This window comes from Lynx rufus, unplaced genomic scaffold (genome assembly GCF_022079265.1).
Source record: "Lynx rufus isolate CCGP_SWC_20201006 ecotype Redwood Valley unplaced genomic scaffold, mLynRuf1.p SCAF_15, whole genome shotgun sequence".
Lineage (NCBI taxonomy): Eukaryota > Metazoa > Chordata > Mammalia > Carnivora > Felidae > Lynx > Lynx rufus.
Genome location: NW_025814829.1, coordinates 26,254,380 through 26,281,872, shown reverse-complemented (window position 1 = coordinate 26,281,872; position 27,493 = coordinate 26,254,380). Strand labels below are relative to the sequence as shown.

At 37.9% G+C, this 27,493-nt stretch overlaps 1 protein-coding gene across 1 annotated transcript; it reads right to left on the bottom strand.

Annotated features, from left to right (window-relative positions):
• Nucleotides 1-808: 808 nt before the first annotated feature.
• On the bottom strand, nucleotides 809-26,364 carry ATP6V1G3 (ATPase H+ transporting V1 subunit G3). Its single transcript, XM_047077272.1, has 4 exons — nucleotides 26,166-26,364; nucleotides 13,475-13,575; nucleotides 6,069-6,268; nucleotides 809-999 (listed from the first exon to the last, which is right to left on the bottom strand). Exons 1-3 carry the CDS (start codon nucleotides 26,245-26,247, stop codon nucleotides 6,095-6,097), a joined length of 357 nt encoding a protein of 118 aa, XP_046933228.1. The 5' UTR covers nucleotides 26,248-26,364; the 3' UTR covers nucleotides 809-999; nucleotides 6,069-6,094.
• Nucleotides 26,365-27,493: the final 1,129 nt, after the last annotated feature.

The following is a 27,493-nucleotide window of genomic DNA, read 5'->3' as shown; positions in this document are numbered from 1 at the left end:
TTTACAGATGAGGGAATTAAAACAAGAGAGGTTGGTAACATGCTCAAGGTCATGGAGTTAATAACCGATGGTGCTGGGATATGAATCCAGACAGCCTGGTCCCAGGGATGATGCCCTTAACAACACTGCCTCCTTTGATAGCAGTCATAGTAAATATGCTTTTCTTCACACTGTCATAGGAGAGGTCCAATTCATTTAAACAATCAAACACAGGGAACCTCGTGCACTCAAAAGTTACATGGTCTTAAACTGGAAGTGAGATCTTGAGTCACAGGAGATGGCAGGAATGAGAATATGAGACTTGTCAGGTATGGGAATGTCCACGGCTGTATTTCCAAAACCAATCTCAAATGTGTGATACATAATAGGATTCGACAATCTTAATTGAATAAATGAAAGAGTGAATGAATGATTCGTACTGCACGGGATGTAAGATCTCCCAGTTATGTCATTGGTAAGTAGCTCCTTCAGGCTACCCTTAGAAGTGAGAAAAGAAACCCACTGCCCTAACCACTTCCTGCAGTGCCAACATCCGGCAGCACCAAGAGAATGGAGGTAGGGGGATGGGATATGGGACAATCACATAGAAATAACAGCGGTTACATTTCTTCCCGTGGATGAAATAGAAGCATTACATTTTTAAAGTTTATTTATTTTGAAAGAGAGAGAGAGAGAAAGAGAGAAGGACTGAGGGAGAGAGAGAGAGAGAGAGAGAGAGAGAGAGAGAGAGAATCCCAACCAGGCTTCACACTGGCAGCCAGAGCTGACATAAGGCTCAAACTCATGAACTGTGAGATCATGACCTGAGTCAAAACCAAGAATCGGATGCTTAACTCACTGAGTCATCCAGGTGCCCCAGAATCATTACATTTTTAATGGCCTCTGTGCTTAGATTCTTAGCTTTATTTTATCATACTTTCCTTCCCATAATCTTGTTCTCTTTAAATTTAGGAATACAGTATCCATTCCGAGGAGAATTATCCCAGTTCAACTTGAGAGCTGAAAGAAAAAGAACAAGGGAGCTGATGTCAGGTCTCAGTTCAGCAGTTGAGAGGTGGAACCAGACTCTGCCTCCCCCATGCCTGCACCTGAGCAGCTCCCCATCACCAGACAAAAGCACACAACTGACTTTATTTCATTTTACAAGTACGACGATATGTCTCCTTTGGACACTCAACCCTGCTTGACAGTCTTATTATAATTCCCCAGCACCGTCATCTGGTCACTTTCTAAAACAACCATTCACTCCTTCTCTTGTCTGGGTAAGTCTCCTGAAATTTCTGTTCATTCTCGGCTAATCATTTCCCTCATATTTATTTTGAAAACACCGGTCAATCAGACAGGAACTTTCTCATTTCCCTACTGCTAGACCTACCTACCACTTGTATGTCAAACTCCACTTGTATGTCATCTTCCTGTTAGTGTCAGGTCAACTCTTTTACTTCAGATGGGAATCCTATGCTTCCTGCCCTCTCAGGGACTTTGCTTCCGCAACAGTTTTCTTCTGTTCTTTAGAGAAATATTTTCTTCTCTGGGAGAACTTCAATTGGTGTACGAATATGCTCTCGCATTTCCTATCCAAACAAAAACTCGTTTGCCACATCTCCCCTTCATGTGGTAGCCCCATCTCTGACCATTTTCATAGTGTTCTAGTTAGCCTGTAGCTGGTGTCTGTCATTTGCTCACTATGCATTTCCTCCTCAAAGGCCTCCTTCACAGATCTGAGTCTGACAGTCACATATCTGTCTTATTGTCCTCCCTCCTCTTTTAAAGCGATAGCTAATGGGGATATCAGTTAGCTATTGCTTCATAACACATCACCCTAAAACTTTGTGGCTTAAAATAACAATTTGTCATTGCTCTTGAGACTGTAGGTCTTCTAAGTGGTTTATATGGTCTTCACTTTTCTCACTTATGTGTTTATGGGCCGCCGTGGGTAATGTGGCTCTGTTGACCTCTGTTGATCTAGGTTGGATTTTTCCATGTTGAGGATTGGATGTTTCCAGAGTGGCCTCATCTGGAGATTTAGAAATTGGCAGGTTTTCATACACTGGCCAACTCCATTCTCCTAGTTCTGTTCATCTAGAAAATAATAGTGCTGATCTATTGGTGGCAATTCTTGACTTTGTGCGTGTTTGTGTGTAATACAGAGAAACAAATTAGAAACCATTTTATTCCTCTACATCCTGTAAATTGCATGGCTTTGCTTTTAGAATGGAGTCATTTTTCATTTTGCAGTTTCTGATCGTGCCAACGATCAAAGGAAGGACGAAGGACGATTAAACACATCCTTACTTTATTCCATTTCTGTGTGAAGACCTGTATGAACAGGAAAATTATTTTAGGATAAGTACCTGTGCAAAAAAAAAGTCAACATTTTTTTTGTGACTGAGGAAGCTGTCATAGATAAGTGAGTTGTCTCTGAAATATGTAAAACCTTTTTCATATGTAAATAAAGTAAAACCTGGCAGCTTAGCCATCTGTGGGAGTGTGAGAGCTCTTGAAAAATGACTCATTCAGTTAGGCATAGATGTGAAACCATATTTGAGTGTAAAAACTACACTTTTACAGAGCTACAGAGCTAAGAATGCTGGAGATCACCACATATTCCTGCCAACATAGTATGTTTGCTTCTTCCATCCTTTTTGGTTCTTTGGATAGTCTAGTAATCAAATTAATATAGGACAGATTAACAGAAGGAAAATAAATTTAATTGCACACATACAGGATGCCCATGAGAAGATTAGACCCGAGGACAATTGAAGCTTAAATGCCATCTTACACGAGGGGATGAGATAAGGGCCTGGAGTTTCAAAAAGAAGGAGGGTGATTCACAGGATAATAAAAGGAGCAGATGTTTGGTAATTAGATGTTTGTCCTGCCACACAGGTAGGTCATGTAGATGCAAAAGTTATCTCTTGGTAATAGCTCTCTTTCTCAAATTCTTGTAGGTAGTTTAAGGGAGAGGTAAAGATTTTTCTTGAGTCTGCTGGGTCTTGATTGCCTTCAGCTCAAAATAGCCCACATGCCAAAGTGGCACACTTTGGGGAGATGTTCTGAAATAGTTCAGATGTTGAGAATAGATGTGGGGTCATTAAAAACATTAACAAATACTACAGAAGTGAGAGAACTACAGGTAATGAGTACTGACTTTTGCAAATGGTCTGATTTAGTATGTAGAATTGAATATTGAAGGGCCTATAGAGATCATTTAGTTGAATGCCATTAAGAATCTGAGACCAGCGAGATTGAGTAAGTTGCCAACAGGACATAGAGAGTGTGGGGCACAGCCAGGATCAGACACACAGGCTAGTGACGCCCAATCTTCACCATGTCTTTCGGCTGTCGTAGCTCCTTTACTGCTGAGAAAAATCCTCTACCGATTTTAGTGTATTTCTATTGCATGTAAGCCTAAAAAAACCATCCCGTGTAGGCTCAGGAATTTATTATCAACTTGTGTGTTCCAGATTACATATTCAAGCTGTTCTTACACAGAAAATTGACATCTCGATAGTTTTCATAATAAGGTATTTAAGATATTTTTCGTGAGGTAAGATATGTAAGGCAAATCACAAGGCTATGTCTTTTAGAATTATCTTTTCACATGGCAATTTTTCAAAAGTGCAGTTTTGGTCATTGTTTTACATAACTCACCTCTGAAGGAGTAATCAAAATCTCCAAATCTGTGTTAAAGTGGAAATCCTCCGTGGCTGTCCTCATTTGAGGGAGGCAACTTTACTTGATGTCTTACCTTGGTTCCCCCTCTACCCCCCAAAACTAAAAGGACATCGTTCCTAGGAAAGGTTGATACCCTTCTGGTCATTAATTGGAGAATCAGTTGTCTTTCTGGCAAATAGAGAAATCTATTTGAAATTTAAAAAAAACTAACCTGTTTGGGTTTCCTTGCCCAACAAGTTGGGAAAAACAAATGATATTAAATTTTTCGTCCATTTGCCCAATGTCAATATAAAATTGAATGTTTCTGAGATTTAAGACTATGTGGTAAAATTTTAATTTGGTCTGCTAGAGGGGGACCTACATCTAGTGTAGGTTAATCTAAAACAGTGATCATTTAGAATAATTTTAGTCTATATTTGGAATTGAATAATTTGGTAATGATTAAAATTTACCAGTTAAATTTTGTTTCAACTGGAACTAAATTTTGTCTACATATATTCTTGGAAAAGCAGAGTACTCAGAGATTCTTAATGATGTAAATACAGAAACTTTTCGGGGAGTAAGTAATGAAGGGTGAGGACATTGGAGTCATTGGCCAGACTGGAAGTCCCATGTCACTGTCATTCAAGCAACTGCGGACAAGTTCCTTAATTGCTATTTCCCATTTTGTAAAACAGGGATGCGTGCTAACACAACACACAATAATGGGATCAAGGTAATTCATACGTTGTACTTAAAGTGCCCAGTACCTAAAAAGAATTTAGTGATTACCGTCTAGGTGGCTGGGCTAATGGCATACTGTCTGCATCAGTTTGGGGCGGGGGCTGCTATAACCAAGTACCAAACACACTGGGTGGCTTATAAATAACAAAAAAATTTATTTTTCATAGTTCTAGAGGCTGGAAGTCTGAGATTAGGGTACCAGCATGGTCAGGGGCTGGTGAGAGCCCTCTTCCGGGTTGCAGATTGCCAACTTCTCCTCTCTGAGTGAACTAGCTCTCTGGTGTCTTCTTATAGGGGCGCGAATTCTAATCACGAGGGCTCCACTCTCCTGACTCAATTACTTATTAAATGGCCCACCTCCAAATACAGTGACCCTGGGGATTAGATTTTAACATATAAATTTTGGGAGGGACACAAACATTCAATTCATAATACATACTAACCTGCTACATCTGCTGGGGCTTTTTTTGTTTGTTTTATTGATTGATTGATTGATTGTTTTTAAGCCTAAACACCTATGCTAACAGCTCATTTAATTATCATTCACTTTTCTCTTTTAAAAAATGATAATTGAGGGGCGCCTGGTTGGCTCAGTTGGCTAAGTGTCTACTTCGTCTTAGATCATGATCTCATGGCTCCTGAGTTCGAGCCCCACATCAGGCTCTGTGCTGACAGCTCAGAGCCTGGAGCCTGCTTCAGATTCCGCGTCTCCATCTCTCTCTGCCCCTCCCCCACTAGCGCTCATGTATGCTCTCTCTCTCTCCTTCAAAAATAAATAAACATTAAAAAAATAAAAATAAAAAAATGATAGTTGAAAGAAGAATATCTGGTTAGTTGAAGGTAGGCAGAGAGAATGGTTACATAACCAACTCATGTCTTTTTCTGTATCATCTCTCTCTCTCTCTCTCTCTCTCTCTAATCTCTATCTTTCTATCATCTATCTTATTTAGGGGGAGAGTGGCAGAGGGAGAGAGAGAGGGAGAGAGAGAGAGAGAGAGAGAGAGAGAGAGGAGAAGGCTCCACACTCAGAGTGGAACCCAAGGTGGGGCTTGATCCCATGACCCTGGGATCATGACCTGAGCTGCAATCAAGAGTCAGGCACTCAACAGACTGAGCCACCCAGGTGCCTCTATATCTATCATCTATCTATCTGTCTATCTATCTATCTATCTATCATTTATCTAGTTTTCTATCATTTCTGTATCTATGACATTCTTACTGTTCTTTGAATTAGTGGTAACATCTTACTGATTTCCTCATTGATTAATGACTGGTTTCCTCACTAATGACTTAAACAAAATCCTTGACATCTGTTCATTTTGTATCTGTCTGAGATAGAAATCTTTCTTTAAAAATGATCTTTTAACAGCTACAACAAAGAAAACATTTTCTAAATTGCTCAGAAGAAGCATCTTTTTCCCCCTAAACCTCATACTCGCTAAAAAGTGGCCAGGTTCACATTTTTCTGCCAAGTGTCAAAAAATATGTTACTCTGCCGGTTGATTTACTTTATGTTAAATGACAAGTCACGCCTGTTACCAAGAAAGATATAACAACTTTTTGTTTGTTTGCTTTTAAATTCAGTGCTTATGTGTGAATTATGTCACATTGAAATCTGTAAATGTCTAGTGAATTTAAGATTTACATTTCAAATTTCATGCACATACCATTTATTGAGCAGTAGGGTGCACGTTTAGTGGGTAGCTCTGTAGTTTACGTGGATTCCCGGCTTCACGTCGCAAACCATGTTCAACAGCTGTTTCAGCACGACTTCCATGTACTTGTTGTAGCTTCCATTCAATTCTTTTATCTTCCCGAGTGTTCGCTCGTCTACTTCCTCTGAGAGATTACTTTGAGACCCCATTACCTGACAGAATACAACGGACAGAATTCACCACACTATCCATAGTAAAGTGTAACTGGTCTACTACTTAAACTTGTTTTGGCCTATTTATTAAAGATTGTTCTAGAGTGTACACATTGTGTATTATTTTTCTAGAACTTTCTCAGAGAATGGATACGATCACCAATACCATAAGTGGGATGGATAAACTTTGTTAAAAAATGAAAGGTGGCTATGGTCAGTTACTTCTACTTCTAGGCTGGTCCCCACACAGTACAAATTGGAGGCACATTCACAATCATCCTCCATATTCGGGAGGTTTTTCCTGTACTGCATTTTTCATATATTTGTAAGAATTGCCATTCAGTTCCTCTATCTTCCCCATTGCTTACTTTTCTGAATTAAAATTCTGGAAAGTAAAGTGGTAAGACATCATTAAACCCCTTGTGCTGGTTTTCAAAGAGCAAATAACTGATTTGCCAATTTTTTAAATATATTATCTGAACTGATTAATTGTTGTTTTCCAGGAAGATATAGTCACGATATGCCCAGTAAGGTACTTTTACATGCATGCGTATCTCTTTTTGGATAATAGATAATTTTGAAAATTTTAATATAAAGTGGATTTCTTTCATATTAAGATATACTTGTCCATTTACTTACATTATATATTTAGATACAGTTTAATATATCTTTCTGGTTACTCTTTTATCGACAGTGATTCCCAGTATTTCCATTTATCTCCAAGAGATTTGACCAAAATATAATTTCACCAGGGGAGTTACTAATTTAAAGGAATTCTTCAGTGAAATCCTTTGAAAAGTTACCCTTTGTAAAGCAATCAACTCCTAATTCATCTCCTTTGTAAACTCAGCCTTTCTTAAACATGGTATTGTTAAGGCAACACAGCTGTTTTTTGTTTGTTTTTCTCTTCTGTGAATGTTTACACACAAGGAAGGTATGCATTAAGTTCAGTCCAAGAGACTCCACTAATGATTGACTTCTATTTCAGGGTTGTTAGACTATTCTAAATTCTAGAATTCGCATTATCTTTCTGAGTCTTAAACTTGAAATCAAACACAATTGAAAGCTATCAGGTTCAAGTTCTTTTCTGTTTATATACCATGCAATAAGGGCTTCCCAGTTCAAAGAAAATCATTTTAAGGAAATATAGCTTCTAAGACATCAAGTAACTTTTATAAAATAACATTGAGATAAGTGAGCATACAAGGAGCAGACATATGGACTGAATTTCTCTTGCTAGGTAGAAGTTTAAAAATGGAAGAGAACTATTTACCAAAATAATTCTACCAAAATCATTTTTTTCCTCTAAAGCTACTATATTAAGTGAGATTCTATCCCACTAAAAAAAGTCCTAAATCCAATGTTTTAAGTGTTGAAATATTTAAAAGACAAACTATTATAAAATTATTATCATTTTTTTCTTTGGAGCAGTGTTAAAATAGCTATTATTAGGTTAGATTTCTGCACTATCCTGTAGGACTTTGGAAAAGTTTATTTCAACCTTAGGTTCTTTTTTTTTAATTAAATTAAATTAAATTTAATTCAATTTAATTCAATTTTATTTTATTTTATTTTATTATTTTATTTTTTAATTTTTTTTAATGTTTATTTATCTGAGACAGAGAGAGACAGAGCATGAGTGCAGAAGGGGCAGAGAGAGAGGGAGACACAGAATCCGAAGCAGGCTCCAGGCTCCGAGCTGTCAGCGCTGAGCCCGACGCAGGGCTCAAACCCACAAACCGTGATATTATGACCTGAGCCAAAGTTGGTCGCTCAACCGACTGAGCCACCCAGGCGCCCCTCAACCTTAGGTTATTTCAAAGCTGTCCAATAGAAATGTAATATGACCCACAAAGCAAATCATACAAATGATTTTAAATTTTCTAGAGTCACATTCAAAAGGTAAAAAGACTGGGTAAAATTAATTTTCGTAATATATATATTTTTGAGAGAACGTGTGCACACGTGTGCATACCCCTCCTCCACCTCCCCCACACACATACACACATCTGCGTGAGTGGGAGAAGAGCAAAGGGAAAGAGAGAATCTTAAGCAGGCTCCACACTCCATGACCTTGGGATCGTGACCTGAGACAAAATCAAGAGTCGGATGCTCGACCAACTGAGCCACCCAGATACCCCTAATAATATTTTTTATTTAAGCTTATATTCTTAATATTATTATTTTAATGTACAAGCAACACAAAAATTATTCCATTGTTTTTCATATGAAGTTTTTGTAATCTGGTATGTCTTTTATACTTACAGAATATCTTAATGTGGACTAACTACATTTCAAGTTTCATTAGCTATATGTGAAGTGGCCACTTTTTTTTTTTTTTAATAGAATTGACTGTCAAGTTAGTGCACATACAGTGTATGCAGTGTGCTCTTGGCTTTGGGAGTAGATTCCCATGATTCATCGCTTACCTCTAACACCCAGTGCTCATCCCAACAAGTGCCCTCCTCATGTTCATCACCCTTTTCCCCTCTCCCCTGCCTCACCCCCATCAACCCTTAGGTTTGCTCTCCGTATTTAAGAGTTTCTTATGGTTTGCCTCCCTCTCTGAAACTATTTTTTCCCCTTCCCTTCCCCCATGGTCTTCTGTTAAGTTTTTAAAATTCCACATATGTGTGAAAACATATCTTTCGCTGACTGACTTACTTCACTTAGCATGATACCCTCCAGTTCCATCCACATTGCTGCAAATGGCAAGATTTCATTCTTTCTCATTGCCAAGTAGTATTCCACTGTATATATAAACCACATCTTCTTTATTCATTCATCAGTTGATGGATATTTGGGCTCTTTCAGTAATTTGGCTATTGTTGATAGTGCTGCTATAAACATTGGGGTACATGTGCCCTTATGAATCAGTATTCCTGTATCCTTTGGATAAATTCCTAGTAGTGCTATTGCTGGATCATACGGTAACTATTTTTAATTTTTTGAGGAACCTCCACACTGTTTTCCAGAGTGGCTACACCAGTTTGCATTCCCACCAACAGTGCAAGAGGGCTCCCCTTTCTCCATATCCTTGCCAACTTAAGTTGTTAATTTTAGCCCTCTGACCAGTGTCAGGTGGTATCTCAATGTGGTTTTGATTTGTATTTCCCTGATGATGAGTGATGTTGAGCATCTTTTCATGTGTCTGTTTGGTGGCCACCCTTTTTGACAGTGCAGGTTTAATCCACAGATGACAGCTACTACTATTAGTTGTGTTCTTAATGTGGTTCTCTAAGACAACATGATAATTTTCTGAAAGGATTATAGTAGAGATGATACATAGCAAGGAGCCTAGCACTGAGTGACTAATCAGGAAATGTTAGTGATTTTTCACTGATTGTGTTGCTTGCACTTTCTAGTTTTTTAAAGCCATTATACACTTTCAGAAACATTGGAATACCCTTTAAAAAAGGCTCATAATCTCATGTCTCATCCTGCATAATTAAATATAATATTTTTTCTGAGTTTATTTGATGCACAGTAATTTGAGTTTCTACATTGTTCCCTAGACATTACTATACCAATAACTAACCATACACTATTGTTTTTACTTTATTTTTTACCTTATTTTAAATTCTTATATAGTTAACATACAATCTTATGTTAATTTCAGGTGTACAATATAGTGATTCAACAATTCTATATATTACTCAGGGCTCATTAAGTGTCCTCTTAAACCCCTTCACCTCCCCTCTGGCACCATATACTATTTTAGACGGCCTTCCATGGAAAGAATTCCATACCTTTATATCTGTAGACAGTGTTGATTTAAACCATGCAGGTGAGTAAAGAAATGAACATAAGCTCCACAAAGGATCAGTGGCATCTTGTCCACTGATGTATTACGAGTGCCTCAAACACCTCAAAGTGGATGCCCAATACATTTTTGTTGAACTGAATAGAACGATCAGATCTCTAGATATTACAAGTGCCTCAAACACTTCAAAGTGGATGCCCAATACATATTTGTTGAACTGAATAGAACGATCAGATCTCTAGATATTACAGAGAACTTATTACCTGTGTTCTATTGCTCTCGTTGGCAGAAGCCTTCTATCTGAATGCTTAGGACACTACAGAAATTAGAAGTTGATCATTGTGTGACATGGGGTGGGTACATTTGATCAAAGGGCACCCTTTAAGGACTCCTCACTGTTGATTTTCAAAACTTCAGTGTTGAGACTGATACACATAGATTTACAGCTAAATGACTGATGGTGGTGAAATCTTTCAACATTCAGTACGTTTCTTTATAAATTGTTCAAATGTTCCTGTCTAAGGGAAAGCAGAAGTTCGGGTCCCACCATCATAAGCAAAACACCGTTTGGCATGCTCAATATATGGTTGCTTCAAGGAAACAAAATGTTTTCATGATATGAACTCAGGAAGAAAGATGAAGATAGAAAAATCATCATTATGCTCCAGGCGACTATTTTCATTTCTCCTGTTGGGATTCATGATCCCTCTAACTTCTGCATTAATAATAGATTTAATGTTTCCACTGTGGTCCGATTCCTTTTAGCAATGTCATATCTTCTTTAGTAGAAGATGTTATATTTGGTAGCAATGATAAGGAAGGAGAAATAAATCTTCAATAAAACAATATTTGTTGTTATACAACCGACATTGGGATACCTGCTTTTGTTGATATGTCAGGGGAATGGAAACAGCACATACATTAACAAGAGCTAAGACACAACGGAAAAAAGTAACATCGAGGTGTCTCACCCACAGCAGGCAGAAAACTGGCTTCTTGGGTCTCCTCCCAGACCTCCTACTTGCCCTGGGTTAATGATGATGAGATTTAACTGGAATAGCAATATGTCTGACATATGGAGGTCATGCCAAGGAAGGAATATCTGTGCTAATGGTTTTACAATATGCTTGAAGTTAGCGGAGGCCTAAACATGTTGACCTTTCGATGTGAGCTTTTGATCAACTAGCTGTAAAATTGGCTTAGAGCTCTAATTATGAGAGCAATGAGGAGTTTTAATTATTTTCCAAAGCAGAGAACGAATATCCTGAGCCAGATTTACATCTTATGAGATTCTTCTGAAGAAATAACAGTTCAAGAGATTTAACCCAGTTACTTTCTAAAATTACAGTCAGTTTTGTTATGACTTAGAGATATAAGTACATCAGAAGTATCCTGCATAAAATAATAAATGCTGACTGGTATTAGGGATAACTATTTTCTCAGGTCCCAATATGTTATGGGTCATGACAGGACTCAATAAGAAAGATAAAGTCACAGAAGAAATGTTAGTTACTTATTCTCTCAATGAGTATTTATTGTACTTACTATGGAACAGACACTATTTCATTGTTGGGGAAAATAACAGAGAACAACACATAGGCCTTATTGTTTTGGTGTTTATAGTTCAGAAGAAAAGACAGGCAATAAGTAAAAAATGTAAGTATATGATGTATCTAGTAGTGTTACATGATATGAATATAATGGAAAACTACTTTCTTTTCTAATGAAAGACACAGTTTTAAATAAGGTGATCTGAAAGATGAGCTAACAAATGAACAGAGATTGAAGGAGGATGAATATGTCTAGAAGATAATGATTCCAGGGAGCAAATACAGTATGTGCAAAGGCACAGTTGGAAGTCGTGTGTTCAATCTGTTTGGGGAAGAACAGGAAGACCGATATGGCTGAAAGAGACCAAGTGGAGACAAAAGTAGTAGAAAACGTTACAAATGACCAAAGCAGATCTTGTTGCACATTGCTGAAAAGTGTTCTGGTATTTCCTTGTGATTTCCTTCTCATTTGGCTGGTTTCTTTCAATAAATCTTTCATAAGAATATAAAGAAATGCTTTTCCCTACACGAACATTTAAAAAATATCTGCAGTTCACAGTAAAAAGTGGGTGCATGACATTTTCAGAACTGACAGGTTAGAGAGATAGCCAAGGGCCAATCACGGAGGGCTGTATACACATGTATAGATCTAGGATTTTATGATTCTATTTTTGAAAGACTGATGAGAAGAATTTATTTTTGCTGAGTGGTCCACTTCATTCTGGGAAGGACTTTTTCTTTTAAGAAGGAGCCCCCTGGAAAAGTTTTTCCTATCACGGGATTCGATTTCCCTGACCCTCTACCAGCCCCACATCTACTCCCACTAAAATAAAAGTTGTAAGTAAGGGGATTTCCAAAGTGCTTGAAGTTCATCTTTCAATGTCAGCCTTTACTTATGTTTCTATTGGGGGGAAAAACCCTTATATCATATAAACTTTAGTTGTAACACACAGAATTTAAAAAAAAAATTATAGTCATATCACAGTAGGAAAAGGAGGATGTTGGTTCTGAAATTTTCATGCACTTTTTTTTTCACTGTAAACTATAGATATATTTAAAATGCTAGTGGAGGAAAAACCTTTTAAAAATATTTTCATGAAACATTTGTTGAATGAAGCCAGACAATTGAAAAAGAAATAATAAAAAAAAATACCAGAAGACTTTGTAGCAATTTGCTGAATCTGCCATATCTACTTTGGTCATTTTTTTTTTTAACGTTTATTTATTTTTGAGACAGAGAGAGACAGAGCATGAACGGGGGAGGGGCAGAGAGAGAGGGAGACACAGAATCGGAAGCAGGCTCCAGGCTCTGAGCCATCAGCCCAGAGCCCGACGCGGGGCTCGAACTCACGGACCTCGAGATCGTGACCTGAGCTGAAGTCGGACGCTCAACCGACTGAGCCACCCAGGCGCCCCTCTACTTTGGTCATTTGTAAATCTTGAATATACCAAAGAAAGTTGACCAAGAAACTCATTCTATAACAGTGTGAAACACTTTTTATTGATTGTAGTGGTAAATAATAGTAGACAAAAAAATATGTTTTCTGAAGTGTTTTTCTTAATAAAATGTGTTCATCATCTGTGGTGGGAATAATACTTTAACCAGTCCCTTCAGTTTGAATATTTGAAAATATGATTTTTAATATGGACTACATATTAGACATTCACTATTGATTGATACTTTAGACAGCAAATCGAAAAGTCTGGAAAGTGAACATGTAAAATCAGTAATTCTGTAACGTATAAGATTTAGTCTGATGTTCAGGCTTAGTTGAACTGTGTCTGCTCAATCCGTTGTATTTTTCCCCCTTGATATTCTGCATTACACCTCTTGAATATTAATGTATTATAATCTACACCACATAGAAAAGCTGTGCTAACTTTCTTACTTACCTTAGATTGTTTCAGTCGAAACTCCTTATCTCTCTGCATTCTGTACTGGTTAATTTCTGCCATGGCTTCCTCCTTAGCTTGCTTCAATCGCTTCTCTTTCCCTGAATATTAACAGGGGCAAAGGAGGAATGAATTTTTTAATTGACATGGAATTTCAAACTTCAATTCTAAAAAAATAAAATAGGCGAGGTCTACATTGTTTTCCTGATAAATTTCTCTAAAATGGTGAAGTTCATTAAAGAACAATATTGAAAAACACCTTACTTTTTCAACTGGGTTTTTTAGAGCATGGAAATGACAACTTTCTTTCACACTTACATGTTTAAATAAAATATCTGCCCATTTACTCACAGCAGTAACAGCCAGAGAACAGATTTTAGCTGTCACTTACTCGGAAAGACATTATTTGGTCAGATTTTCTGTCCTGATTTGCTGCCAGGAATACTTCAGTCCACACCAACTGGATCCGATTTAACACTGGCAGATCTCCAAAAACACTACAAACATGCAACTCAGACTCTATCAAACTGACTTACAATTTTTTAAAGCATTTTATTGGGATTTTTTTCTTAGCATTTGTTGACTCTAGAATGTCTGATTAAGCCCCACAGCACATCAAAGTAGGTATTTTTTTGTAGTAGCTTTCTCTGAGGGGGACTTGAAAGTGGCTGTAAAACCAATTGTTTTTAATGGTTAGGAGACTTAGTTAAATAGCTCTCTTTTCTTTTATTAAGAGCAAAGGTGTAAGCCTTAAGCCAGCAGACAGCAATGTAGATGAAAGTTTCAGACAAATACAATGCTGCGGGGATCATTAGCTAGACACATGACTTTTTTTTTGACAACCAGAGTAAATTTGGGGTGGGGGGTTATAGACTAATATTAATTGCTGCTATGCCCCCCAGCACCTTCAGGGGGTTAGGTACTAATGCTTTGTGGTCATTAAAACTTTAAAGAAACTCCAAACTGTATTAATTTTTTTTTTATCTGAACCCATTGTCCTTCAATTTCAGTTAAATGCCTTCATTCTTTTGCTTATTTAACAGTTTCTCTGATAGTGTCTCAAGCTTTTGCTTAGAATTTTTGTCAACTGTTATATTGTGCAGACCTTGAACTAAGTAAGCGTGTTCTCATTAAGCAGCGTGAAAGAAAATCTTAACATAAACTTCTGTCATCCACATACATACATGTTTTTATATGCCTTCACTTTTACATACCTCTGTAGCATTTGAGTGTAAATGGTTCCTGAAGCTCTCTCCCTGCGAAGCATGTGGTGTTTTGCCAGTTACTGTACATATATGCGGAATAAAGATAGATTTCCCGAGTTACAAACTGACGTGTCTCTTTTAATGCCTATTGTCCTTGAATGGGACTGAGTAAGCCTCATGCAGAGCAGACATTTAGCTACGTCTTTACTCTCTATAAAATCCAAGGTCTGGTGAAAATTAGTGCTCTTCTGATGCTTGAGGCTTCACGGAACATTAACAACACTGCTTACTTTTTTTCTACTTAGTTAATGCTCATTATCATTTTGTGTTTACAGATTCCTTAATTCTCCACATTTCTAACCATTTTGTGGCAGCTAAACACTATTCACGGAACAAATGCACAATATGTTGATAGGGGAAACTATCCCCTGATCCTCAGCCTTCTTTCTTATCACGGCTGTCATTAACATTAGGACAAACATATATTTAACGTGTATTAACGTTTTGTTGGTAATAATGGGTTGTAGGATTCATAATCACTTATAAAACAAATGACCTGAGACGTCACTACTCTTCCACGTTAATTACATAATATATAAAAATATTGGGTTCAAAGTCACAACTCTAGTACATTAAAAAAAAATAATGATAATAATAATAGGAAAAGCTCTGTGTGCCCTACCCTGGAGCAGAATCCAGTGCTCTACTTAAAAGGCTGTATATTAGCTCCATCATACAGTGACAGGCTCAGAGTGTGTCTGTGATTCCCCCGTCATGGCACCAGTCACCTGCTGGTTCTCATTCAATTAAATAGGAGAGCCACAGGGAAATTGCTGCTGGCACAGCCATTTTCTGGACAGACGCAGCAGCTGCCGCTGTGTGAGAGCCTGCATATGCTACACCTGATTTAATCCAGTGGAAGAAACTGGAGCCTAAAGCCTGCTGTTTGACTAGAGGTGAAGCAAAATGCATGCATGAAATCAACTTCCATTAACCTCTAGCTTTCTTCTCTGTCTCTGTAGGAAGATTTCCAAATTTTAATATTATGCCTTACCTTCTTAAGCATTAAAAGTATTCTGGGACCTAAGCATTTAGGTTTATATTCTTATTTCTCAATACTGTCTGTATCAAACATAAGGACGATCATATGGAACAGTCCAGATTTTAAATATGACAATCAAATATTTGGTCCCAAACTTCCTACAAGGTCATACAGGCTTATCAGGCCCAGGGCTTGTTTGCTTTAGAAGACGTGGTTATCTTATACTACTAAAGCAGGTGCTCCAGAGTTGTGCAGGAAAGGATGGTTTTGATTTGTCCATCCATTATTCTTTCATTGTTTATTGAACACTTACTATACATTCTGCATAGGGCTACAAATAGAAGATAGAGAAATGCACGTGGTATGGTCCTTGCACGAATACAGTGTAATTTGGAAATGTGTACATGGTGCTCTGGCTTCCAAGAAGAAAATGCAAAATACATAAAATTGTGAAGAATACATGTAATCAAGTAGGAAAACAATGGAACATATGCTTTGGTTCTGTTTGTTCCATGGCAATTGAAAATCACACATTTATGGAAATTTTCATTACTTAAATTCTAGACAATCAGTGCTTGCCGTCCATCCCAATAGTCGTGTTATGTCTTATGTTATTAGGGTAAACAGGGGCGCCTGGGTGGCTCAGTCGGTTAAGCGTCAGGCTTCGGCTCAGGTCACGATCTCGGTTCACGAGTTCGATTCCCATGTCAGGCTCTGTGCTGACAGTTTGGAGCCTGTAGCCTGCTGCGTGTTCTGTGTCTCCCTCTTTCTCCGCCCCGCCCCCCCCCAATTCTGTCTCTCTTGCTTTCAAAAACAAATAAAACATTAAAAAAGTTTTTTGGGGCGCCTGGGTGGCTCAGTCGGTTGGGCGTCCAACTTCGGCTCAGGTCATGATCTCGCAGTCCGTGAGTTCAAGCCCCACATCGGGCTCTGGGCTGACAGCTCAGAGCCTGGAGCCTGTTTCGGATTCTGTGTCTCCCTCTCTCTCTGACCCTCCCCTGCTCATGCTCTGTCTCTATCTGTCTCAAAAATAAATAACTGTTAAAAAAAAGTTTTTAAAAATTATGTTATTAGGGTAAGTCAAAATATAAACAACTGGACCCAGATATGTAGACGGGGGGGGTCAGAGGAGGCTGCCAAGTGGGGTCAGGGGAGACTTCTCAGGAGGGGATGATTGAGCTGACTTTTTAGGCAGGACGGCAATGGGGATGAATATTTCATTTTGGAGATTAGAACAAAGCACAGAGACCCTTCCTAAGCTAGTTTTGGACACTCTTTGTAAATGGCTACACCTTAATAAAGGTATTCATTTTTTAGACATGTGGCTTGTCATGCAAATATGCCCTACATTCAACATGCCCTGATTGAGATATTTTACGGGAAATTTTGTGGAAGGGAAAGAGAGGGGGAAAGATGTTTGAATTGATTTCCAGGTGATTTGTAGGAAAAGAATTAAAAACTCAATTTGGGCAGGTAAAACTCAATTTGGGAGGAGGGAGTGCAATGTGAAGGATGGGATCTCCCTGGTTTTGTGGTTAGGAGAGGCCATGTAAATTGAGTGTCCCAAATGCGAATGAGCCCTTGAGACACAGAGACCCTGTTCTGTTGACTGGATTGTTATATTGGTTTTGGAATTTGTTTAGGGATGAGGATGATGGGATGTCTATTATTATTTCAGAAGAGAATCAAAATTATACACTAGGCACAACGGCAGTAAGATATTAGAAGCTTTGTAACCTTAAGCAAATTCGTGTGTCTGCGCCTGAGTTTTCTCATCTATAAAACAGATTTAATAATTTACCGCAATAAGTCATTAGATGTTTTAGGAAAAAAAAAATGTAATTAAAATGCTCGACAAAGAACAGCTATTTGATTATTTTTAATCATGATTAGGAAAATGAGCCCAGTTTTGGGGGAACTTTGATTAAGAACAAAGATAATTAATACAATGTGAGTTTGAGGAAAAGTCCTGAGGCTGTCACTAGAAAAGCCTCTGTGGGCTTCCCTGAGGATATCCAAATGGAGATAGTTAAGGCATCTGGACAGACAAGTTTGGATCCAGAAGCAAGTTCTGAAATGGATGTCAGTCGTCTGGGTTTGTACATGTGCTAGTCATAGGGATAGGATTTGGACTGCAACCAAGGGTGAGTGTACAGAATGAGGAGAAAAGAGAGCTAAGGTCTCAAACTGGGGGGCTGCCAACATTCAAGAGATAAGAAAAGGAGGAGGACTCTCAGGAAGAGCCTGAGAGTTAGTGGTCAGAGGAGTAGGGGAAATCAAAGAAACATTCAAGAAGGATGTGGCCAACAGTGTCAAATGCTACAGAGAATGGAAAAAAGAGACATTTAAGCAACGAATATTACTGAATATCCTCTTTGTGCCACACGCTGTTTCTAGATCTATAAATACAGCAGTGAAAACCATAAACAGACCAACTTTCTATTCTCATGGAGCTTGTAATTTGAACGTATTAGGTGGAGATAGAAAGCAGAGAGTTTAGGGGCACCTGGGTGGCTCAGTTGTTTGGGCGTCCGACTTCGGCTCAGGTCATGATCTCATGGCTCGTGAGTTGGAGCCCCGTGTTGAGTTCTGTGCTGACAGCTCATAACCTGGAGCCTGCGTCGGATTCTGTGTCTCCCTGTCTCTCTGCCCGTCCCCCACTCATGCTCTGTCTCTCTCTCTCTCTCAAAAATAAATAAACATTAAAAAAAACACAGAGTTTATGATATGATAGTGATAATAAGTGCTATGAAGAAGAAAGAAGGAGCCTAAGGGATAGAGAGACGGTGTTAACTTAGGTAAGCCTTGTCTTTTGGATGAAGTGATATATGAAGAGAGACCTAAAAGAATAAGACAATTAGCCATGCAGCTATCTGAAGGGAAAGAGCATTCCAAGTAGAGGCAACAGCAGATGCAAAAACCTTGGGTATGTGACATGCTCGAGAAGCAGCAAAACACTATCATGGCTGGAAGAAAGAGAACAAGATGACTGAAAGTTAGGAGACGATACTAGAGAGGTAGCAGTGACGGCAGGTCACACAGAGCTCATGGGGCACGACAAGGCTTGTTTGGTCCTTGAGATGCTAAATTCATGAAGGGTATTTAGCAAAGGTGGGGCATAACACTACATATGATTTAAAAGAATTTCTTTGGCCGGTGTGGTGAGAATAGATTGTAGGGGCAAGAGAGAATCAGGAAGACCAGTTTGCAATCTATTGCAATAGTTCAGATAAATGTTAACGATTGCTGGAAATGGTAAAGTAGCAGAGGAATTAGCAAGAAGCTATATATACTTTGAAGGCAGAGTTGATGGATGAACATGAGAGAGAGAGATAAGGCAATGATGACTCCAATATTTGATTTTGGGAATAGAGTTAAGAATGCAGTTTAACTGAGATGCCTGGTAAACAACTAGCGACGGTAGTGAGAAGGCTGATGTTCGTATGATTTTGGAGATTGAAGAAGCAACCAGGGCTGGAAATAGCAAGTTTAGGAATCATCATTTATGGAGCTGGTTTTTAAAGCCATGGGTTAGATGTGATCACATAGGCAATATCTACAGATATAGAAGAAAACAGGTTCAAATTGGGACCCCAACTTTAGAGATTAGAAAGATGACAGATAGCCAACTGTGAAAGTGGCGTCCCAAGGTCAAATGAAGGAAAAGTTTCAAAGATGAGAGAGGGATCCAGTTGTGACCGAGATATCTAATTAATAAAAAGGTTAACAATATTTGTGGTCTCGGCAAAGGGAACTTTGCTGGAGTTACAGCGACAACAATCTGGTTGAAGAGGGTATTATGCTAAGTGAAATCCGTCAGGCTGAGAAAGACAAGTACCATATGATCTCCCTCATATGTGGAATCTAAACAAAGCCACAAATGAATAAATAAACAAAAAGCAGAATTAGACCTATAAGTACAGAGAACAAAATCATGGTTGCCAGAGGGAAGAGTGGGGGGGGGATTGGCAAAATGGGTGAAGAGGAATGAGAGAGACAGACTTCCAGTTATGGAATGAGTAAGTCACAGGAATAAAAGGCACAGCATAAAGAATATAGATAATGATATTGGACCAGCGTTGTATGGTGACAGATGGTATCTACCCTTGTGGTAAGCATAGTGTAACGTATAGAGAAGTTGAATCCCTATATCGTACATCTGAAACTAATGTGGCATTGTGTGTTAGCTACACTCAAATAAAAAAAAATAATGAGAAATTTGAATAAAAAAAGGTAGACACAAGGAATACAGGCACCTTTTTACAAAAGGGAACAAAGAAGATAAAGGCTCAAGACAGTCAGTCGAGTGGATTTGACAGAAGATGTTGTGAGTTCAATTGTGTCCTTCAGAAGGATATGTTTAAATCCTAACCTCTGGTACCCATGAAGGTGACCTTATTTGGAAATAAGGTCTTTGCAGATGCAATCAAGTTCAGATGAGGTCATACCGAATTAAGATGGGGCCTACATCTTATAGGAGTGTCCTTATAGGAGAGGGAAATTGGGACATAGAGACGAAGAGGCACAGAGAAGACACATAAGGGAGAAGGTCTGTACTTACAGAGGTAAAGATTAGAATGATGCAGCTCCAAACTAAGGAAGGCCACGGATTGTTGGCAATCACTGGAAGCTGGAAGAGAGGCATGACAGATTCTTCTCCCTTAGTGCCTCCAGAAGGGACCAACCATGCCAGCACCTTGTGTTTGGACTTCTGGCCTCCAGAACTGTGAGAGAATACATTGCTGGTCTTTTTCTTTTTTTTAACCATCCTGTTTGTGGTAATAGTCACAGAAGCCCTAGGAAACTAATACAGGGGCGCACAAGAAATAGACTGGAGTGTCAGCTGAGCACTGGAAGCAAGGCCAGGTATCCATGTGCGTGGCAGGGAGAGTAGACATCCAAGTGAATGAGCCACCTGACAAAAATATGCATGAACAGAACAGAGGCTACCTTACTTGATGTGAAAACAAAGAGCACTTTGTGAATGGAGATTGCGGTCTGTTACGAATAGCCATTTTTATTCTGTTGTGCAGAAGAAAAACAACAACAACCTTCCTTGGCTTTTGGGGATTGTGAATAGTATGATAAAACCAACCTGGTTCAAAGAATGTCATTATTTGCTCACTTGCTACAAACATTGGATAAAGTCATGTCACCAGAAAAACAGAGCAGCAGAGTTCCTTTGGTTACACAGTTTCTCTGCCGACCCTAATCTCTCATTTCATATCTTTGCTTCCTTGGTATTTCTTTTGCAATTCTTTGTACTTGTATTTTCCTTATTAAAAAAAAAATCGTTAGTAGTTTTGTGTAGATTCTGGATTGAATATAATCAATTGCTATTCCTAGATGAAAATGTTCTGTGGCTGTTTTAATATGTCCCACTTGAAGAAATGAAAGTCCAATATACTTACAAATACCCCATTAGTCTGTGGACTGTTAAAAAAAAAAGAGAAAAAATTTACAGGCCTACAAAACACACAAGACAGGGCCATGAAATTCTAATATAACAACTTTTATTTTATTAGTTTATTAAAAGCCATGTCTTCATGAACCAAAGTATTCACTTGCATAGAGAAGAATTTATTAAATCAAATCAAGGTGCTTGTTTAAATAATTTGGAATATCTGTCTACTTGGAAGCAAATAGGCAACTAGATGATTTAAAAAAAATATTTATGGTTGGTGTCCTATAGACCCAACACAAACGAATCTGCATTATTATATTAGCTGATGTATCATCGAAGTAGACAGTCAAAATATTGTCTTAACTATTTATTTTGCGCTGAAGTATAATTCAGAGAGGCCCTCATAGAAGATTGTGCTTCAGAGATCAGTGGAGCTCTATTATTCTGCTGTACTTTTTGACAGAATTCTTTTTGTTAAGTAGTGGAAGAATATTCATAGTTAACATTTATTGAACACCTACTATGTGCCAAGTAGTGTTTTAAGTCCTTTATACATATTAACTCAGGCAGTCTTGAAAATTCCATGAGGCAGATAGTGTTATCTCCATTTTGAGGCCAAGGAATCTGAGACACAGTGAGGTTCAAAGATAATCTGGCCAATTCACCCACCCAGTAGGAGGCAAAAACTGGATTTGGATCCAGGCAGACCAGATCCAGAAAGCGAGCACTGACCACACCATCTTGGCAGAAAATTCTAGGTGTGTCCTTCACTTTTATTAAGATTGTCTATTGCTTGTAGAACATTTTAAATATACCTACTTGTTCAGTTTTTCTCATGTTCAGATTTGAACATTTACATTGTTTACCACACCTTCCAATCTATATTCTGTAATACAAGTTCTAATTTTGAGTTAAACACTATTTTTGTCAGCTGCCAAAGTAGATAGACTGAGTGTTTATTTGTGAGAAAGGCTATGGTTCATCTTTGGAAATAATTAGGGATTATGGATTCTCTATGTGATGTTGAGTCACGTGTATTTGAGCATTTCAAAAGAGCTGTAGAGTTTTCCAAGTTTCAATGGGTGTAAACGGAATGAATGCTGATCTCATAACAAGCCATAACTACAAGTAAAAATACCATATATTTCAGAGGAACACAAGTCTTTTTTCTGCCTATTGATGATGGTACCTTGAATTTCTAATCTAATTCCGTTGAAAGTAGTTCAGTTGCCCATACCTGGAACTCCAGGACAGGTCTGATGTTCTGCTGTAAAATATGTAACTTGCCTTGGGCCCACACACTCACTTTTATGTTTTGATTCATGCAAATTTTTAAGGCAGAAGGTGTTAATTTCAAGTAAGGTAATTTAAAATAGTGCCAAACTACTGTGATTCCATCTAAAATCGACCTAACAGCAAGACTATTTTGCACGTAAAAATTTGTGTCTTAACTGATAAATATAATTTAATCTGTAATCAGTAAACACAGGCCGATATCTGAGCTTTTCTAGCCATCTGCTAGAGGCAGTCCAACTCTCCCTCATTACAGGAAAAGCTGACCCAGAACTAGCAGCAGTTGTTAAAAAAAAAAAAAAATTAGATCGTCCTAATCTTTTATTCCATTCTCTTATTTTTATTCCTTATAGTAATATATAAGTATACATATTATGTTAGTTAAAAATAAAAATAACTATTTTGATTATACTCTATCTTAGGTATAGTTTTCTGATCCTTAAAACATCATGGCCATCTATCTATCATCTATCATCTATCTATCTATCTATCCATCCATCATACATATGGCATATATATAAATATATATATATATCTGATATTTATATATTTCATATATATATCTTGTATTTCTATCTAAAAAAGAGTCAAACTCAGAGATGTGGAAACATAAGAAAAAAACCAGTGCTTTTTCTACTCTGTTGTTTCACAGCCCAACTTTTTGAGTCTGCTCACCAATTTCCCTCACATCAGCCCAGCCACAATGTTCTCTCGTGACCAGTGAGTGTCTTGAGAGCAGAGACCTGTACATTTCATTTCCAGAGACCTAGCAGCCTTCAGGAGAATTCCTGATACATCAAGTCTACAAACTCTTATCTATATCCCTTAAGGCAAAGCATTTATACCTCATATTGTATTATACCTCAGCAACTTCACTGAGCTCCAAGGCAGTCCTTTTTAATGGAATATATTAATATTTTTGCAGCATTATATATAAATATACTACCTTACTAATCTTGCATTTTTCTAAAATGATTAACATGTGAATTGCCATTGTTTTTTTCCCCCCTCTCCGTCCTTCCCTGTCTCCCTCTCCCTCTCTTTTTCTCTTTCTTTCTTTTAGATATATATTAAGGAGCCCTTCCATGTGCAGATTTCTGAGAAGCTTTCACATAAATGGATTTAACAAAGAGAAAGTGATCCTAGACTTCCCATGATGGTGGCCACTATTGCGATGTATCGGTTTTCATCTGAAACTATTGTCAGATATTCAAATGCATTGTTTTTTGGGGGGAAAAAGTGAAATATATGGGTTTACAAAAATGATGGCTATCTGCACCTCTTATGGCATTATTCCTTTCTCCTTTTTATGTTCATTTATGCATTTATCTCACTAGAATTGTTCACGGAAGAGTCTAGGTCTACTCATTAGTGTATATAACAAAATGGCTTGGAAACAGTAGGCACTCAATAAATATTTACTAAATTAAATAAATTAATAAATTACAAAACCAGTGAAATATGAGAAAGGTGGCAAAATACCAGGTACAAAAGGTAGTATTTTATTTGCTACAGAATGCTTGAGAAGTCAGTATGACGGGTGCAGTAACTGAAGTTGTAACCAAAAACTGTTACCTGCTGATAGCTACGTAAGCAAGCAGCTACTATCTGGAGAAAACTGTCCTTAAAGCCTATGCTTTGTGAGGCAAAGAGGACAGACTGACATTCTCCGTAAAATACAGCGCAAAAGTTGGTTGTGGAAATAACATTTGAAAAAATATTTTCCAAAATGTTTTTATGGCCTGGATACTTATGATTACTGGTTGCATATTGGCTTGAATATTTATGATTGAAGACCAAGGGAAAAAGTACACAAGTACTTCAAGTTACTGGCAAATCAAATGAATGTTTTGTATGAAAATAAGATAATATGTGGTTTACAACACTGCCTTCTGGGGAAGATTGTCCAAGGACAGCATATTCGCTCGCCGAAAGGCAAGCAAGGTTGGCTTTTATTTTTACTATGAAATCTGTGTCTAGAAAGTTTTGAGTGGTCCTCTCCTCCAAACAACTTGCATGATTCACAAAGCCTTTCTTCTCGAACGGCTTTGCAAAAGACACACTGGCAAAAAGCAACTGAATCATATGATAGGATTAATGTACTCAATATTGTAATTTTGCTTTTTCCATGATGAGGAAGCAAAGGTAATGCAATTCTAACATCTTAAAATAAGTTGGCCTTCTGTTCTGGAAGTTCTAAATGTGGTTAAAAATTTGCATAAAAGATAAGGAAGTTTTCTACACTGCTTCAATCAGCAGGTCCTTGACTGCTTTGTTTTCTGTAAAATTACTCTGCATTCATACCATTTTGCAGTCATTTGCATGGTTTGTTATAGAAAAAGAAATGGAGAAGTAGGTAAAGTTTGTCTTAAGTTTTTCTCCTTCCTTTTCTCTTTGAGCACCTTCCACATGATGAAGTCCTCCTTTTGCCGCTGTTGGTAGTTACATTGCCCACCGCTCAAGAGATCAACTTAAGAAAGAAAAATGATTTTACCTGTGATCAAAAAACCCTGTGGAATGAGTAGTGCCTCGCTCCTGGTTTCTTCTCTTGCATTATAATGCACTGTTGCAGCATCCCATTCCATACATCTAAACAAGCTTTTGCACTACGTACTCTGTTCCTATCACTATATTCACCCGAAGAGTTGCATCAACATTTTTAAGACGGGGCCACTTCTTACTGAATTTTGAATCTAATTGCAGGGGCAAGACATGTCATTAGGAAGAAGCTAATAGACACAAATTATTATAGATTAAATAATAATGTGATATGAAACAGGATAGTGGAAAAAGCGTAGTTCTTATTCCTAAATTCGAGTTGTTCATTGACAACATGTTAGTTTATTCATTATGAAAATTATGAAAGTTTTGTATAGTGCAGTTGTTAAGATCTCCTCTGTACCATTTGTACTATGTGTGACTTTAGGCAAGTTGCCTGATTTATCTGAGCATCATTTCTCCTCTTTGCCAAAAGAGTTGGTGTGAGTAAATAAAGTAAGAATTAAGCATGGTGCCTGCGTGATATTTTCTATCTTTAAAATATGACCTTTGGCAAATGATGAATTCTCAGTTTTTACATACATAATGTGGAAATAATAGTAACATCTCATTCATATGGTTGTGGTGAATATCAAAGAGCATAGGAAGGGGGTTGACATTTACTGAGATCATTCTGTACTAATATAGAGATGCATGACTACATAAAAAGAAAGTTAGAAAATGAGAATAAAATGGAAATATTTAAAAAATATTGGCAGTTAAAAGCCAATATTAAAGAGGGATGGGAACCAACTGTTAACTGTTACTGTCACAATTTTATAGGAACAGAAGCTGATGCTTACAGAGGGTAAGTAATTTGCTCACGTTCACTCACAAGTAGATTCAGTCTGGAAGTTGTCTATCTCTTAACCGTTTCACAATATTGAGAAACTGAGGCGTGGCAGCATTAAGGAAGGTGCAGAGACAAGCCTCAAGGCCTTGTCTCCTTGTAAACTCAATGTCCACTGTCATTTCATTTAGCACATGACCTCTCTGGAGGATCTGGGTTAGAGAACTTCGTCCTCTGGGTAGCCAGAGGGACATATGACTGGGTAGTTTCAGTGAACTGGCCAAGCTTTCTGAGGGTGTGGTGGAAACAGGGTTTGAAGCAGAGTCTGTCTGCCCCTAAAGGCCCATGCTCATTTCGTTGCACCCGCCTCAATCATTTTGTAACAAATCCCTTATAAGTAAGACAGGACGGAGACTTACTCTTCTTGGCTTCCTCTAGCTTGTCCTTGGCCCTTTTTTCTGCCTGAAGGAGCTGGTGGATCCCCTGAGACTGGCTGGTCATGGCAGCCTGCTTCGAGTAAGGTGGCTTCTGTGAAATCCGGGAAGTGGCACATCTATTTATCCTTTAAGAAATCACCACATAACTCAGATTGTTGTGTCAACAGCGAGTTCTAAACACAGGTGTTTGTTCCCAAATGGCCTGATTGGGCCAGATAGCTGGGCCCCAAGGAGACACCAAGGGTGGAATCCAGAAAAACAAGTTCAGTCAAAATGAGGAAGCTGAAAACTTGTCATTTCAGCTAACTTCAGTCTTCTATACAAAATAAGATTTTCATGGGGTATTGAGTCTACTTATAAAAAAAACAAGTAAGATACCTTTTGGCAGATTAGCTTCTTTCTTCCAAGAAATATTGACTTATTTACGATTTTTTTTCTTTTTTTAAATGTTTATTTATTTTTGAGAGAGGGAGAGAGAGGGAGGCGAGTGGGGGAGGGGCAGAGAGAGAGGGAGACCCAGAATCCCAAACAGGCTCCAGGCTCTGAGAGGTCAGCAGATCCCGATGCAGGGCTCGAACTCATGAATCGTGAGATCATGACCTGAGTCAAAGTTGGATGCTAAATAGACTGAGCCATGCAGGCGTCCCACAAAATTTTTCTTTCAAGTTGAAAGACCTTTCTTTGTTCTTGTCCATGCAGTTCTGGTTTTAGAGGTTTTTTGTTTTACTTTACTTGTTTTACGGGTACAATTTTCTGTTTTGGGTAAATTTATTAACTTTTTGCTAAGAAAGAGATGTCCTGGCTTTGTGCACACAAAATAGACTAGGAATCTATTCTTTTCTTTTTCTAGGCCTCAGGTGATAATAATGAAAAGATTTCTTTGGGGCATTGAGTGCTTTTTAGTTAGTAATGCTATATGCTAGAGTTTCAGGGAGATCTCAGTGTGGTGACAAAATCAGGATAAAGGGAAATTATAACTGTAGGTTTTGAGGTTAAATTAAAATAAATTAAACATGCATTTTATATTACTCAGTGCTTATACTGGGTGTTGTCCTAACATAGTAAGTACAGTGAAATCTACCTTGATTTGATTCAATCCAGTAGTGATTGGAACAAGTGAGAATGTTAATCAAAATGGAAAACTATAAAATATCATTCATATGTATCTAAAATTGTTATATAAGAATGAAAAGCTAATATGTTGACTTATGGCCAAGGCTTTTTTTTTTCCTGAAATGGTCTGTAGATTGGAATTTCACATATTGTTACTTCCATTAACTACGCCTCTGTTGCTTCACTTATAAACACCA